General features: G+C 43.8%; 1 protein-coding gene across 1 annotated transcript; it reads left to right on the plus strand.

Moving 5' to 3' along the window:
• The first annotated feature begins 614 nt into the window (after positions 1-614).
• On the plus strand, positions 615-15,781 carry SORD (sorbitol dehydrogenase). Its single transcript, XM_055002990.1, has 9 exons — positions 615-754; positions 2,439-2,472; positions 7,049-7,213; positions 8,204-8,363; positions 10,240-10,358; positions 10,936-11,001; positions 11,856-12,031; positions 12,812-12,933; positions 14,059-15,781. The coding sequence occupies exons 1-9, from the start codon at positions 692-694 to the stop codon at positions 14,222-14,224; spliced, it is 1,071 nt and encodes a 356-aa protein (XP_054858965.1). The 5' UTR covers positions 615-691; the 3' UTR covers positions 14,225-15,781.
• The last annotated feature ends 858 nt before the right edge of the window (positions 15,782-16,639 follow it).

Here is a 16,639-nt window from a genome sequence, read left to right on the forward strand (position 1 = left end):
TCAATCCTCCTGAAAATCCTGTTGGTCTCTAAGGTGCCACTAGACTAAAATCCTCCTGAAAATCTTGTTGGACTCTAAGATGCCACTAGACCCAAATCCTGGAAATCTTACAGGTCTGTAAAGTGAAACCGGATTCAAATCCTCCTGAAAATCCTGTTGGTCTCTAGGTACCTCTGTATCCAAATCCTCCTTAAAATCTGGTTGGTCTCTAAGGTGCCACTAGACTCAAATCCTCCTTAAAATCTTGTTTTCAAATCTCTCCCCCTGTCCTCCCCCTATTCCTATATGAGAAAACCAATAAAAAGCTATTTTTAAAAAATCTTGTTGGTCCCTACCGTGCCACAGGACTCAAATCCTATTGATTTAACATTATGTAATCCGCCCGGAGTCTCCGTGGAAAAGGCGGCCGTCTATAAACCACCGAAATAAATAGAAACCCGTGGGTTCGCTGAACAGGGGTCTAGAGACCGGCCTGAAATTTGGCGGGATTTGAACCCAGGCCTCTCCCCCTCTATGAAACCCAACGGGCAGGCGGCCGGGAATGGGTGCGTGGTGGACTTGAGACCCTGCGCAGGGGGTTGAGAACGGCCCTCGGGGCTAAAGTTCCCCGCCGAGGCTGAGGGCGGCGAGAGAGCGGCGGCGGGGCCTGACTGCCGGGGCGGCTCTCTCTGAGGCGACGGCGGCGCTTGGAATGGCGGCGGCCGAGCAGATGAACCTGTCGGTGGTGGTGCACAAGGCCGGCGACCTGCGCTTGGTACGGCGCCTCCCGACAGGCTCGCCTCAGAAGGGGCGGTTGGGGGGCCCTGAGGGGAAGGCAGGCCTTTGGGGGGAGGCCCTCAGGCAAACCGAAAGCGGCTTGTTGGGACTCGGTGGGGCGTCTGTGAGGGGAAAAGATCACCTTGCTTGTTAGGGTTGCCACCTCTGGGTTGGGAAATTCCTGGAGATTTAGGGGAAGTTTAGGGGGGGGGGGACCTCAGTGGGGTACAATGCCCTAAAAAGGTCCCCCTTCTCCTCAAATCCTCCTCTCCCGAGGCTGCACCCCCAAATCTCCAGATAATTCCCAGTCCAGATGAACCCTAAAAGAGTTTTTTATTTTTAAAAAATTAAATAACTGCCTACAAGCTCTTTATAACCAATAACCCCCCTCCCCCCAGCTTTTGAAATCTGCTTTTTAACCTGCAATGGGGCACCTTGCTTTTCAGTATCTGTGGGGTAGATTTTCACCTGCTAAAGGGAGCGTGCTTTTTGTGAAGTTTTTGAATTTGGAAATTGTTTAGAGAGAATTCAAAAGTAAATTGTGGTTAGGACAGAGGTCAGAATGAGTCATTTCACTGGATATGCTAAAGGTATTGTTTGCTTTTAGCGTCATGGAAATGGGATTCAAAGGATCGCTCTGAAGACAACAGACCTTTTTTTATTCACGTTATGAATTTTGCCCTTCCTCTAAGTTTCAGTGAGGAGCTTTTTTCTAATATAAGGATTTATTCCTGTAGATTGGTATTATTTATTTTCCTGCATAGAAGAATTTTAAAAAGTTATATTTCAGATTATTAGGAGGCACTTGGGCACCAGAGAGCAAAGTCTTAGTAAGATATACAGTGCCACCCTAGACAATTATACCACCTTTAAACCCATTGACTTCAAGGGACATAGAAGGCTGTAATGTTGCATAGCATGGCACAGTTAGGCTGAAATTCTAAACATGCTTTTTATTTAAAAAATTTCAAGTGAATTTGGTGGCATTTACTTTTGAGTAAATATGGTTAGGATCAGGCTGGCACAGCTGTGTCCAAAAATGTGCCATATTTTTACCACTTCCCCCCCCCCTGTAAGGGTTTAAGTAATCGTATGTAATTAATCCATCTCACTGAATTGGATTTAACAGGTGATCTCTTTTGTGTGAGTGGGTCATAGATCTCTTTTTTTTAAAAAATCCTTATGCAGTTATCATCTTCTGAACAATATTCCTTCAGTATATACCTGGCACCTTTGACCCTTGCAAAATGTTTACCGGAGCATGTTGTCTGAATCAGTTTCTCATATAATACCATGGATTAAAAAGAAGTTGTGTGTAGCTGTGCTGGTCTAAAGCAAAATCCCCCAAACAAGAATAAAATCTATGTAATACCTTTTTATGAGAATCTAGTAAAATGACACAAAACAGTGTGTAAGATTTTGAGTTCACCAGATCGCTTCATCGGGCTGGGAGGGAGAAGTGAGCAGTTGTCTCAGGTTATGATCTTAAGACTCTGTCCTGTAAATATCCTGTGCCAGATGTTGAGCAGGCATACAGATTTAAAATGGTGCTAGTGTCAGGTTGCACCCCTGGCTTTCTGGGAGCATGAAGTAACAAACAGAATCCTTCTGCTAGAAACACAAAGCAATCCAAATGTCTGCTTCCATACAAGCTAAATTTTGTCCCTTCTGTTTCCTTACAGGAAAACCGACCAGTACCTGAGCCTGGTCCCAATGGTAGGTTTGTATGGATTAGCTGTTGTTCTGCTGGTTTTTTTTAAAAAAAGTGGACTTACACCCTGCTGTTCTCCACAGCGAGAACCCAAAGTGACTCACATAATTCTCCTCTCCTCCGTTTTATCCTCTCAACAATGTCACAGTTGCTACCTCCATGATTGGACTGCCAGCCTCCAAGTGAGGCATAGAATTCTTCTGGATTTATAACTTATGTCCAGACTACAGAGATCAGTTCCCCTGTAGGAAACGGCAGCTTCGTAGCATGGACTCTGTAGAATTACATCTTTGCTGAGTTCCCTACCCTTCCCAAACTCCGCCCTCCCGGGCCATCCCACCCCCAAATCTCAAGGTATTTGCCAAGCCAGGAATAGCAACCCTTATCCACAACTCGTTAAACCATATCTTGTGGAGTTTGTAGGCACCGAAGGTAGTCACTGCAATCTTCCCTCACTTTGGACATTGTACTTTTTATACAAGTAGACCATTCACACAAATAGTTAACTATAGAGATTTTTCTGACTGTGGTAACATTTGTATCATGTCTCATGACAGAATGACCAGTGAGTTATATATGCGTTTTACAAATGGGGGGATGCAGGTTGGGGGGACGGGACGACAGTAGCAGTTTATGATGGGCCAAGGGTAGTTCATAATTATTTGTATACTTTATATGTGATGAAGTTCAAAAGCCAGTGTATCTGCAGAGAGGACACCAGACGTGATAAGCATCTGAAGTCAACAGGAGTGGGCTTAGCTGCAAGAGAGCAGGCGAGGCAAGGTAATCAATAGAAGTAAAAGGGTTACAAATTGCATTGCCCTATGTCCAAGAAGAGAGAGCAAGTTCTTCCTGTTTTAAGATGGAAAGTGACCAAGGAGAATGAAAAAGCTAGTTTGTTGCCTAGCAAATACTATACTCATACAAAGGTCGCTCTCTTACTCATTTATTTACTTCATTTATTTTCTGTCTATCTTGCTGAAGGGCAAGATTTGAATCAAGCAGCACCTTAAAAACTGACAAGATTTCCAGGGACTAAGCTTACAACAGTCAAAGTTCCCTTCATCAGATACAAGTAGGAAGGGAGATCCCTGGGCCCTTATGTCCCAATCAGAAGGTGGTAGGGGTGTTGCAAAGAACAGTAGAATTCATACAGTGAAAAATGCAGCTAACTGGATTACTAAAAGGGAACAGAGAACAAAGCAATGAACCCATGAGGGTTTGCAGTGTACTGGTGATTTTGGCAGCCGGGCAATCATTAGAGGCCTATGTCCAAGTGTTGCTCTTGCATGGGATAAAACTGTTCTCCCTATTTCCCTTAGTCATCTTCCTTCTTGCCTTGATCAAAGCTCTGCCGTTGTAGAGGGGAGGTCCACAACTCAGTAATTTTGCAAGAAACTAGATTTTTCCTCCAGAATGTGGTAACTCTAACCACAAGTTTAAAAAAAAAGATAGAGCTTGCCCTGAGAAATATGGTAACTCTGACTGTGAGTACAAAGATAGCGAACAGGTAAACTTGGTTAGCGAACACGTAAGCTTAGTTGCTGGTGTAACTTGGCAGATAGTCTTCCAGGACTCACCATATCCTGAGCCAGAAGGCTAAGAATCTAGGTACCGTTTAGCTAAGTCTTCCAATCAGGCTTCAGATATGTTTAATTTTGATATATTATCTCTGAAATGTTCTGGCAATTTTGATATACTATCTCTGAAATGTTCTGGCAGTCTTCTAGCAAAGGAAAACAAAATGTCAATATTACAGACCTCTCTCATTAAATATTAGGAAACTAAGTACATAAAGATCAGCCTTGCTTAACAAAACTTCCCTGCCAGGGACTGAGTTTCTTTTGGATTAGGTTGTATGCGTCCGTCTTCCTCAAGTTTCAGGCTTGTGAGTACAACGAGATCTGTGCCTACAAATGGTTGCTGCTACCTTTTCTTGAGAGGCCTGGCCTGGCCATGGCTATCCAGGAAAGAGATCTTGCATCAGGGTGTACTGCGATGAAAATGCCCACTCAGTGTGCAACAACTGTGGGAAAAGGCCAATTCTGTGTCTAGGGATTGTTAAGAAAGGGTTGAGATTGAAGTGGCATTATTGTTGATGCCAGGTCTTTTTTTTCAGTGGGAACGCGGTGGAACAGAGTTCTGGCTCCTCTTAAAAATGGTCACATGGCCGGTGGCCCTGCCCCCTGATCCCCAGACAATCTAAACTCCCCTCTGTCTGGAGGTCAGGGGGCGAGGCCACTGGCCATGTGACCATTTTCTCCAAGGGCAATTTAAACTTTAAAAAACTCCCCCCTTGTTCCAGCTGACCCAAAGTGACGTCATTGTGTGGTCTTGCATTCCACCTCTGAGTTCCACCACCTCTTTTCCCAGAAAAAAAGCCCTGGTTGATGCCCTTGTATAGATTTGTGGTGCGGCTGTATTTCGAACGCCACATATGCTTCTGGTGTCTGTGTCTTGGAAAGGAGATCATAGAATCATAGAGTTGGAAGGGGTCTTACAGACCATCTAATCCAACCCCCTGCCCAATGCAGGAACAGCCTAAAGCTTCTCTGATAAGTGTTCATTCATCCACTCCCTGAAGATTGCCAATGAGGGGGGATCCACCACATCCCTAGGCAGCTGTTTCCACTGTTGAATTGCTGGAAAAGTTGCAGAAAGGGGCAAATGAAGTTAGTGTGTCTTCCCACTGAGAAAATGCTGTAGTATTGGGGGATTTTTAGTGCAGAGGTTTATAATATTGTGCATGGGATAAAGAAAGTGGGTAGAGAGAATCCCCCCCCCCCATATTAAAGCTGGCAGGCACCTATTGAAATTGATGGGCAGTTGGATTGAGGGCAGACAAAAGAAAGTATTTGACTCTACATATAATTAGCTTGTGGCAGTCATTGTCATAGGATGTCATCAGGGCCGTTAGTTTATCTGTCTTCAGAAGGAGCTTACACGGCTTTTTTCTGGGAAAAGAGGTGGTGGAACTCAGTGGGTTGCCAGCACAGGGGGCAACTCCTGGTGGGAGATGGTGCCCCGGTACCACATGCACGCGTGCAAAGTGCGTGCGTGCTCGCTCTCAGGCCTGCACAATGACACCACTTTGGGTCAGCTGGAACAAGGGGGGAGTTTTTTAAAGTTTAAATTGCCCTCAGCAAAAATGGTCACATGGCTGGTGGCCCCGCCCCCTGATCTCCAGACAGAGGGGAGTTTAAATTGCCCTCCGCACCCAGCTGGGCACAGAGGGCAATCTAAACTCCCCTCTGTCTGGAGATCTGGGGCGGGGCCACCAGCCATATGACCATTTTCAAGAGGCGCCGGAACTCCGTTCCACTGCGTTCCAGCTGAAAAACAGCACTGGGCTTACAGACTCATGGAGGGTAAGTCCATCAAAGGCTATTAACTGCAGTGATTAAATAGAACCTCCATGTTCGGAAGCAATTATTCACTGAATCCCAGTTGCTGGAGAGCAGCAGCAAGTGGAGGCTTTGACCTCTGTGTCCACTTTTTAGGCCTTCCAGGGCATTTGGTTTTCCATGGTTGAAAAAGGATGCCTGACTAGATGAACCATTGGTTTCATCCAGCAATGCTGCTGTTATGTTCTCAGACTGCATCCAGGTTCGATTACTGCCTAGTTACTTTAAAGATAGTTCAGAAGCTTCAGCTGTTACAAAATGCGACAGTGAGATTGTTGATAGGTATACATTTTAGGAAGAGTATCTAACCAAAACAGATAGAAACTGTTTTATAAGAACTACTCTGACTGCAAATTCAGTTTTATAACAACAGCAACAACATTTGATTTATATACAGCCCTTCAGGACAACTTAATGCCCACTCAGAGCGGTTTACAAAGTATGTTGTTATTATCCCCACAACAAACACCCTCTGAGGTGGGTGGGGCTGAGAGAGCTCCAGAGAGCTGTGACTAGCTCAAGATCACCCAGCTGGCTTCAGGAGGAGGAGTGGGGAAAAACTCGGTTTTCCAGATTAGAGTCCCGTGCTTTTGGGTTGCTTTAGACCTTGAGCCCTAAGTATTCTAAAAGCCATAGATAGTACTTAAAGAACCATTCGTTCTCATGTGGATCTGCCCATAAAGGAGGCCCTATTTCATGTGCCTCCCTTTTTTGAGGCCAGCTTGGTGGCCAAAGACAGGGTCATTTCTGGAGTGGCACACTGTTGAAATTGCACCCCTCCCTGCAGCCTTTCATCACCAAGGAAAGGTACTATTCTGCCCATCCACCACACTGTTCTTTGTTGAATTTTCCTCTCCCCCATTTTAAATCTGCCTCTTGTATTGGCTTTACTATTGTTATTTTGTATTTTTAAACCTCTAATGCTGTGGGCCTTTCTTACTCTGGTTTCTTTAGATATTTTAGTGATGCTACTTATTATCATATCATTGTATTGTCTTGCTAGTCATATAAATTTGTTATTGGACCTTGTTATGTTTTTTCTTTTTAATTATGTTGGAAACAGCAGAGAATGTGGCATATTTAAATGTGTTTAATAAATATTTTCCTGACAGTTACCATGAATGGTAATAGGTTTTGCCATGAGGAGAATAATGCTTCCTGACCTGTTTTCTGCCAGAGGTGCTTTTGAAGATGCATTCAGTAGGAATCTGCGGGTCTGATGTTCACTACTGGCAGCACGGGCGGATTGGGGACTTTGTGGTGAATAACCCAATGGTGTTGGGCCATGAGGCTTCGGGGACTGTCGTCCAAGTGGGCTCGTCTGTAACCACACTGAAGAAAGGTGAGTGGAGGCCAGGAGTGGACTGGGGCACTAAAACTGCTTTTCAGCTAAGGGGCGCCTGTGACAGGTGAGCCTGCACATGTTGTCATGGTTGCTGCAGTCCAGGTTTGAGCTGAGTGGGCCATGTGGGGCTACCAGCATCACAGGGGCACCTAGACTCAGGTTGTTCCTCGCCTCCAGGGCAGCAGCCTACTAAGAATGTGAACTTTCCAGGAAAGAGACCTGGGAGAGGCACCCGAAGATCACAGGCATTCCTACTTTTAGTGGTTGACGGGCAGATTTCTAGGATGTGTTTAGTGCGCAATGTGCTTTGCCCTGTGCCTGAAGTGACAGAAATCTCCCCCAAGAAGCCCCTGCTTCAGAAATCTGTTCATTGATCCTGACTTGACTGTTCTTGAAGTTCTTTTCCTGAAAATGAGCTGGAGCTCACTTTCCAGTTCCAAGAGGTGTGTTAACATACCAAGGGTCCAACGACGCATCTTGTCAGTCGGTATTTAGGATTACTGACATAATGTTTGGCCCTAAAAAAAGCAGCCTCAGGTGACTCTGTTATGGATCACAGACATGGGACTGGGGAAGGGCATTTTAAACTCCTTTCCTCCCAACCTTGCACTTTCTTCAATCAGAAATGCATCTCTTCAGCCCCCATGGTCCTTTAAGCTCTGGTTTTAAAAAAAGACATGATATGTATACCTGCCTTTTCAGGCAGGTATATATAAAAAAATCAGTACCCTCTGGCTGCATTTTAGGGCCCAGTAATGTGTGTGGAGTTCTGATCATGGAGCTCTTAAATTCACCTGTAGTTTGACTATGAGTTGTATTCCCCTAAGATCTGTTTGCTCCAAGTTCGTGGGTGCACATTGTGAGCATGCTTCAGGTGTTGGCTTTCCAAATGCGTATCTTCCTTGGAATCAGACCAGAATGCTTTTTTCATGACTGCTTGCCCAATCTTTGATCTTTCTGCTACCATGATTCCCATCCCCCACCCAGGTGACAGAGTGGCAATAGAGCCCGGAGTTCCCCGAGAAACAGATGAATTCTGCAAAACAGGGCGGTATAACCTGTCTCCGACCATCTTCTTCTGCGCAACTCCCCCTGATGACGGGAACCTGTGCCGTTATTACACACACAGTGCCAATTTTTGCTACAAGTGAGTTGCAAGCATCTGTTGTGTGTAGAGGAGATAGCCAGGCTGAATTTATCCTCTGGGTTGTTTTGGAGCAATTAGGACAGCAACTATTACTGTCATAAATCTGTGCAATATAGGATTGCAGCAGGGTTGACAAATTGGCTGGGAAACAATAACTTACATTTTTAAACTTTAATTTTTTAAATAGAAATTACATATGTAGCAAGATATACAAATATAGTAGAAACATGCACATACAACAAAAAAGAATAAGCACATAACAGGGAAATATACAGTCCTTCTCTGAGATGTCATTCCTGCCAGTATTAAATTAAATGCAGTTGATAGAAAATCTTGTTCATAAGCTAATATAAATATCTATCAATGTAAATCTATATTGATTGGCTGTGACTAACAAGTGCTAACAAACTTGTGACTGTGGTTCAAGTACCTTATAAAAATGTTTACCCAGTCTTCCAAGAACTAATATGTGATAGTACCTTTCCGATTGTAGACCTTTACACATTAATATTTTGTACCAAATCTTGCTATGTTCTGGTGCAATCCTAAATTACCTTTTAACTTGCTTACCAATGATTGAAATAGGGCAACGTGAGTTTCAGTTCCCCATGTTTCTATGCTCATTTTCTGCAGGTTTATAAAAGAGTTTCTCCCCATTTTTCTTATCCTCATTGACAGTCCAATCCTAAGCAGAGTTTACTTCAGTCTGAGCCGACTGATTTGCTTAGGATTGCACTGTAAATTTGAAACTGTTGAAGTGATTTTAAAAAACCCTTGCAGTTGTATTGGTCAGAGAATCACCTAAAGCGGTGGCCTGCTACCTTCATGTCTGCATCCGATGATGTGATCGCTAGTCCACAGGAGTTTATGCTCCAATAAATGTGTCCGTCTTTAAGGTGCCACAACTCTTAAGGGTTTGACCCCCTTAAAATCCTAGGACTGTTCAATGTCAGACAAAGGTGCCTGAAGGGCACAGGAGCAGCAGACCAGTTTGGAGCCAAGGAAGTAATTTTATCATTGCACGCAGTTAGCTTGTGGATTTTACTGTGGTAGATGTTTCTGAAGAGCAACCGTGGACATGGACTTAGAAGGGATTAGGCAGCTGGGTATGAGAGTCATCCCCATTCTCAAGATTTCACTAAACCTCTAATTGCAGGGAATGAATGACAGGACTGGGGATCATTGCCTGGTGGTTTTCTCAACTACTTACTCAGAGATATCCAGCATTATCTAATGTTGAAAGCCTGCCCTCCCCCCCCACCCCCGCATAAAAGAAAGCTTAGTTAGATCATCGGGCTGATGTGTAGATTACAATGGCTAATGTTTAATAAAACAGGTAGCAAGCAAGTTGCATTTTTTTTAAAGTTCACATTGAAATCTTCCTGGCTCTCTTAGACATATAGTGGCTACATTTCAACAAGTTGACAACTTGTCTGGTTTTGAGTTTAATGAATCCCAGTCTGTTAAATGAAGTGTAAAGGTGGGGCCACATGTCAGTTGCAGAGGCTGGAATTTTGACCAGATCTGCATGGAAGTGAGGTGGGGGAAGAAGATGTTCCATGATGAGGCATGTACCTGACTGAGGATGTTTCTGATTTAACTTGAGAGCTGTTCATTCAAAAGACATAATGAGAATTGGAGAGATGGTCTGAGAGAAACCTTCCAGGACTGTAATGAACAAAAGGTGCTACTCAGATCTACATTTCTGTTTGCACCTTGTAGTCCCACAGTGGTGGTGGTGGGAATTAGTCTGGAATTGTTTGCTGTCCAGTGGTTGAAGAAGTGATGATATTATGAATGGGGGTGTAGCTGTTCCTAAGAATTACCGTCATGCCGATGTATTGACTTCAGTCTGTGTTCTCTTTCCTTGCTGCAGGCTTCCAGATAATGTCACCTTTGAGGAAGGTGCCCTAATTGAGCCCCTGTCAGTGGGAATCCACGCCTGCAGAAGGGCTGGGGTGACCCTTGGAAGCAAAGTCTTCATTTGTGGTGCTGGTATGAAGAAATTCCTTTGTATGGCTTTGTCTTTTCCCAAGCCAGATGTCTGGCTGTCATCGCAAATGGTTGAGGCCCAACTCCTTGCCCTGGAGATGACTTTGTAAATGGCTTTCTTGGGACAAGTGATTCCTATCCTACATGTAATGCTTCTCACGTGGATCTCTGCAACCACACTCCACGCCACTGCTAAGGTCCTAACGTGGATAGAAGGGCACAGAGACGCATATTGGCAGTAAGCCTCGTGATGTGCAACTCCAAACTGTTTAATTGAAACAGTAGCTGCTCATGATGGAAAGGCTGTTTAGTATAAAGCCTGCAAGAGGCCTGATAAAAAAGTATGTCGGGCTAGGTAACTGCTTTATGGCCCGTACCTGCATAGTGTGATGCTTGGGTTTGCCTCCCAGATCATAGTCAGCTTTGTTCCCAAGTGATCCTACGGTTGCCATGGCAGCAGAATCCTCCCTCGATGAGCTAACCTCCATCCCCTTTCCCCTTCATTTTTGGGTGTCCTGCCTCTTTGTATACCACAGATTGCCTTCTAAAGTGTTTCTCCCCCCCCCCACTTTTCTTTTAGGACCGATTGGACTTGTGACTCTGCTTGTTGCTAAAGTCATGGGAGCTGCGCAAGTGGTGATCAGTGGTAAGGTGGACTTTCTGTTCTTTAGTCTCTTGTATCTGATTACTTGCACTTCCGTTCTGCAAGTTTATTTGGGACTAAGTACGAGTATTGTTGGGCCACGTGAGAAGCTGCATAGAGAAAGTATAACCTTATTAATTGCTGAATTTTGTTCCTTGTTCCTTTGGAAAAGGGAGAAGAGATTGAGGAACAAACATTGGGGGTACTCCCAAGTGTTTCCATGCATGCAAATCACTGAAATTAGGCATGTTTATGGCCCATTCTGGCTATGCATGAGAAATTTCCCCTCAGAGGAATAACTTCCAAGCTGTGTATCTGATAATGATTTTCATTTCTCAGTAGGTTGTTCTTTGTTACTAGTTTTGTGACAATGCCAGGATAAATCCTTAGTCATGCTTCTTGGGAGACCACATACCTTTGGCTCTTGTCCTTTGGATTAGAGAGTTGGGAAGCTCGCCGAATCAGAATCTTTGTCAAAACTTAACAAAGAGTTGTGGCACTTGTAGCTCATGTGGGTCTGAACCTGCTTCTTCAGGTGCATAAAATGTGAGGACTAGGCTAGAACTTGTTGCTTTAAAAAGTGTAGTTTCCTATGTAGAAGCTGTTATGGATATGGAGGAACATTTAGTCATGTGAGCCTCATCAGCAGTCAGTAGTACAGACCAGACTTGGGATTTATCACTGTCAAACTTAGTACGTGAGATGAGAAAGTAGTATTTAAGATGGGAATGGTGGGGTTGTGGCACCTTTTCCCCACACCTTTGTGTGAAAGATGTTTGCACAGAGCGCTGGATGCATTACCTCTTCTGTTCCACTCTGTTTCTTCCCTGTTAGACACTTGTATCTCTCTGTCACAGATTTATCTGCTTTACGCCTGGAAAAGGCTAAGGAACTTGGGGCTGATTTCACTGTTGAAGTTAAGAACGAAAGCCCTCGGGAGCTGGCAGAGAGGGTGAAAAATGCGCTTGGTTGTATGCCAGAGATAACCATGGAGTGCAGCGGGGCTCAAACCTCCATCCAGGCTGCGCTATACGTGAGTGTCTCTCAACTCTTGGGTCCATCTAGGCTGATCTTGAATCTCTCTGGAAAGATGATTGCTCTTGACAGAAATGAGAGAAAATCCCCCTCCTGAGATTTGTGCATTTCTTTTAATTTTGTGAGACTGATGGGACAGAGGATATGTGCTCCTGTTCAAAAGAGAGGCTGCAGATGTGTGCTGAGCTCCTTCTTGTGTTATTTCTTTTACAACCCATGACAGCCTGTTGCCTGCCATTATCTATCACAGTTTTATCCTGCCTTTCCTCCGAGATGCTCAGGGTGCTGTATGTGCCTCTCCCCTCCCTGTTTTATTCCCACGGCAGCCCTGTGAAACAGATTAAGCCGACACTGGGTCACTGTGGGCCTGTCACTCTGTAGGGATTGGAACTTGGGTCTCCCTGGTCCTATCTCTGTACCACACCCTATTTATCAGTAGTTAACATTAAGCCAGAAAAGAATGAAGCAGATTCCTGGCCCCTGAGAGCTCAGCATTTGGAGGATCGTGGGCAGGGGGGGGGGGAACAGCACCCCCTGCTGAGCCTAAACTGGGTCTCACCTTCCACAAAGACCTTCACATACACCTAGGATTGACATGGTGGTCATTCATTTGGTCTGCCTATGGCTCACGCTGCTATCTCTCTTCATGAGTTTGTTTTCTTCAGTAAAAGCTCTCTGGTATCTTTATGTTAATATTTGTCTTCTTCTGGAGGCCTAGGCAGCATAGATGCCTCTTGCATTACTCCTTATCGAGTTGTCTTTTTCATTACCTCTGCAGGCAACCCGTTCTGGAGGGACTCTGGTATTGATCGGGATGGGCCCCGAAATGGTCACTGTGCCCCTTGTGAGCGCAGCTGCACGGGAGGTGGACATCAAAGGGATATTTCGATACTGCAACACGTGAGTAATTGCCAGGATCCTGATGGGCAGACAGTGTCCTGTTAAGTTATGCACGAGGAAGAAAAATGGAAGGCTTGCATTTTTTCCCCAAAATACACATGAGGAAGTTCCTTTGGAGAATCTTAAAGCAGCACTTAACTGAATGTGTGTGTGCAGAGTCAGTGGTACAGATTTGTTTCTTGCAATACGACAGAAACAGAGCTACCCTTTTTTGCTATTTCTATTTCAGAATCTCTATGTGAAGGGAAATTATTGACTCCATGCTCTTGGGCAATTATAGTATCCTGAAAGGTTTCCCATGGCCAGGTTTTGCACCACCCAGTCATCTGGTTGGGTGTCGCCTCCTCCTTTGACCCCAAACTGCTGACAGTCAGCAGTGGGATCTCCACGCCCCAGCACTCTGTATGGTTGCCTCTTTAACTTATAGGGTCAGATTTCATCAGTACAACCCACTGAAGTTTATTTATTTTAGCAAAGCTTGAATTGATTTGAAAAGCTGACTCTCGGACTGCTCTAACAACTGTCCTCTAAGAACTCTTTAAATATCTTTTTTCTGGGAAACGTACTACTTTTTGTGCATCCCACTTCCTCTGGGATACCCTTTTAATTTTAAATTAAATCAAACCATTCTTAATATATCAATGCAGTTTTAAAAGCTATGGTTCAAAATGACTAAACTTGAAGAAAATAAATTGATAGTGTAGGAAGTGATGTAATGGTATTTCACGTTCCAATGGTGATGTAGATACGCTCCTACTAGGTAGTTTGATGTTGCTAAAGATGTCATGTTAATTACTTACACTTTAATTCAGAAAGGTTTCGTCTCTGTGTTTGGCTTTATGCTAGTTTTCAAATGTATATCTGTTTTCATTGAACGTCATAACTATTGATCATATTGTAGTTTTGCTCTGTGAATGGCCTAACTATTGATTATATTTCATTCACTTGTAGTATGTAATCTGCCTTTAATCTCCATGAGAAAGGCAGCTTGTAAACAATCAACAACAGTAATAAAAATTATACAGTTTTATTCTGTTGACCATTGCAGTCCTCCTGTGTCTCCATGCTTACAGGCTCTTCCAAAGATGGGACTTCTGCAAATCTTTATTTCGATTTTCTTGACAGGTGGCCCATGGCGATCGCCATGCTTGCGTCTAAGAAAGTGAATGTCCAGCCATTGGTGACTCATCGTTTTCCTTTGGAAAAAGCTCTGGAAGCTTTTGAGACAACCAGAAAGTGCATAGGGATAAAAATCATGCTGAAGTGTGATCCCAGTGACCAGAATCCTTGAAAAATCAAGAACGCTGCACTCCGTTCCCTCTCTCATGTTATAAGGGCGGAGTACACTGAAGGCAAGCACTTACTGTTTAAGGGTTTTCCCCTGCCTTAAAATTGCAGAAATATGTAAAATTACATAGGAAGCAATAAATAAAAATTCTTAAACTCTTTAGACTAGAACAGATGTTGAAATCAGCTGAGCCATAAAATCAGTAGAAGGCGCTTGACAATGATTGATGTAGAGCTGAAATACATTGGAAGAATCACATGGTTCAGCATTTGCTGAGCTGTACTAGTTCATCAGTGAAATCGTAAGCAGAGTGACTCCAGTCTAAGCCCATTGAAATGCATTAACATTAGGGAAGCAGTTTCTTGACGAGCCATGTTGTTAGTTTTGTACATACAAGGAGGTGCATTTTCTAAAACAATGCGGGGTACTAAATTACGTAACTGCAGTTTGAAGGAGTAAAGGCTATGCCTTGTGGTCACTTTTGCTGTTAGATGCCCCCAGATTCTGTGCCTCAGATAATTCATGCCCCCCCCTGTTAATGCAGTGCATGCAATGTGCATTTTCTGTGCAGAAAACACTTCCCTGTAGGGACTGAGCATGAAACCAACCTCCCCCGTGAAAGGGCTGGATGAGATCTAATGACCAATGTTGTATGTGGTGTTATGTGAACAAGCTTCAGGCTAGTGTGTCCCTTCCATGCACCCCTCATGCCTCATGTATCCCCCTTCTGTCATGTTTGGTGGCAAACCATAACTTTGCTGCTGCATCATTATTTCCGTTTCTGGTTCAGAAGGCAAGCCCTACATTTCTCTGGTTCTGATGTAACTGCAACCTTCAGTATGCCTTAAAAGCAAGTGAAATTTCAGCATGAAAGAGGAGCAAGGTTGGCAGAAATGGCGGGAGAGGATTATCATGCAGGCCTGACTCTCATTCGTGTACTGCCAAACTATGGTGTCGGGAACTAGGCCAAAGTCTTGTGAATGTGCATTGTACCCCATGTGGCTATATGGTGTCCTGATACCTTCGTTTTTTTTACTGTTCCTGTACCCTGGTCTTGATATGTAAAAGAAATGCCTAAAATGTGAAGAGTGGTGTGTATGTTTGAGGGGGGGGGGGCATAACTATGATGGCAGCGACATGCATTACATTTCAAGAGTACAAAAAATTTCACCTCCAAAAGAAGGCTTTGCATGATTATAACTACTTTCCATAGGATGACGTATTCATAAATTACTCCTGTCTACATAACTCTGGGTCAGCAAGCTCTTGCAATTCCATCATTGATGTGTTTATCTCTTGGAGTACCTCACGACCTTCAACCACTCGTTGTCACTAATGAATATTAGAAGAGTGAGGCTATACTGTCCTGGCTCAAGCTACTTGTAAATTGAGCTGTTGAAAGGAAATGGAGTTCATGCCAGCAAGGTCTGATAGAAAGAGCTAAGTCCTGCATGGCTTAGCTGCCGCAAATACTCTTAAGAGATGTAATTTTTGTTTTAAAACTCAGGGTAACATGGAAAGAAAATACTTGCATCAAATAAATTCTTTTTTGCATCCAAATCGCTCTCCTTTTGTTAACTAGAAAGTAAATGTGGGCAGCAGTTTTCATAACAGTTGTTTTCATTCAGCTGCATTTTCTGTTCTATGCAAGGCACGTTGCATAGAACATGTTGGGCTCACATCTTCCACTAGACCCTTTTTGTGATTTCTCTTACTATAATGACGCCTTGTTCTGCTTGCGCTGCGTTGTGTGTCATGTCTCAACTGCCTCCTTTCTTCTGAAGTGTTTTTCCCTGCCTCAAATCTATAGTTTCTCTTTAAACAGGTACCAATTGAGTGACCAGTGGCTCATTGATAATTAATCATAAATTTGCCTCCAGTCAGTGGTCAATCATGAATGCCATGAAGGAGGAGAAAAGTCATACTTTCTTTTGCTTTGCAAACATTCACAGAGCAACAGATCCTCTGGCGTTCTCTCTCAATGCAACAGTACAGGTGTTTTTCACAATTTCATTTTGATTTCATCGCCTGCCTGCCTTGATTTATTTTGTAGATTTGTGTTTTTGTTGCAGCCTGTGATATATTTCCCCAGGACAGCTGGAGTAAAGGAAGGCTTTATTGTGCTGGTTTGGAAATAAAGTTTTGTGGTTAGGAAGATGCCATGAAGGTTGGTGTCCTCCATTGTGCACAACTTGGTTTGGTGGCTGCAACTTGAAAGAATATCTGCAGTGCTCTTCTCAAAGGTTGGTTGGTTCGTTTTAGAGGCTGCCACACAGATCTCTGTCAATAAAGTGGTCACTCTATTTGGGGTGAGAATTAAGGAGGAAAGTTTGCCTCCTACCTGCTGACACCCAGCCAGAGAAATGCAAGTCCTCTTCCTAGCACTCACAGTACTCATAAGCCATTCATTCACACACC

The sequence above is a fragment of the Eublepharis macularius genome, chromosome 18 (genome assembly GCF_028583425.1).
Source record: "Eublepharis macularius isolate TG4126 chromosome 18, MPM_Emac_v1.0, whole genome shotgun sequence".
Taxonomy (NCBI): Eukaryota; Metazoa; Chordata; class Lepidosauria; order Squamata; family Eublepharidae; genus Eublepharis; species Eublepharis macularius.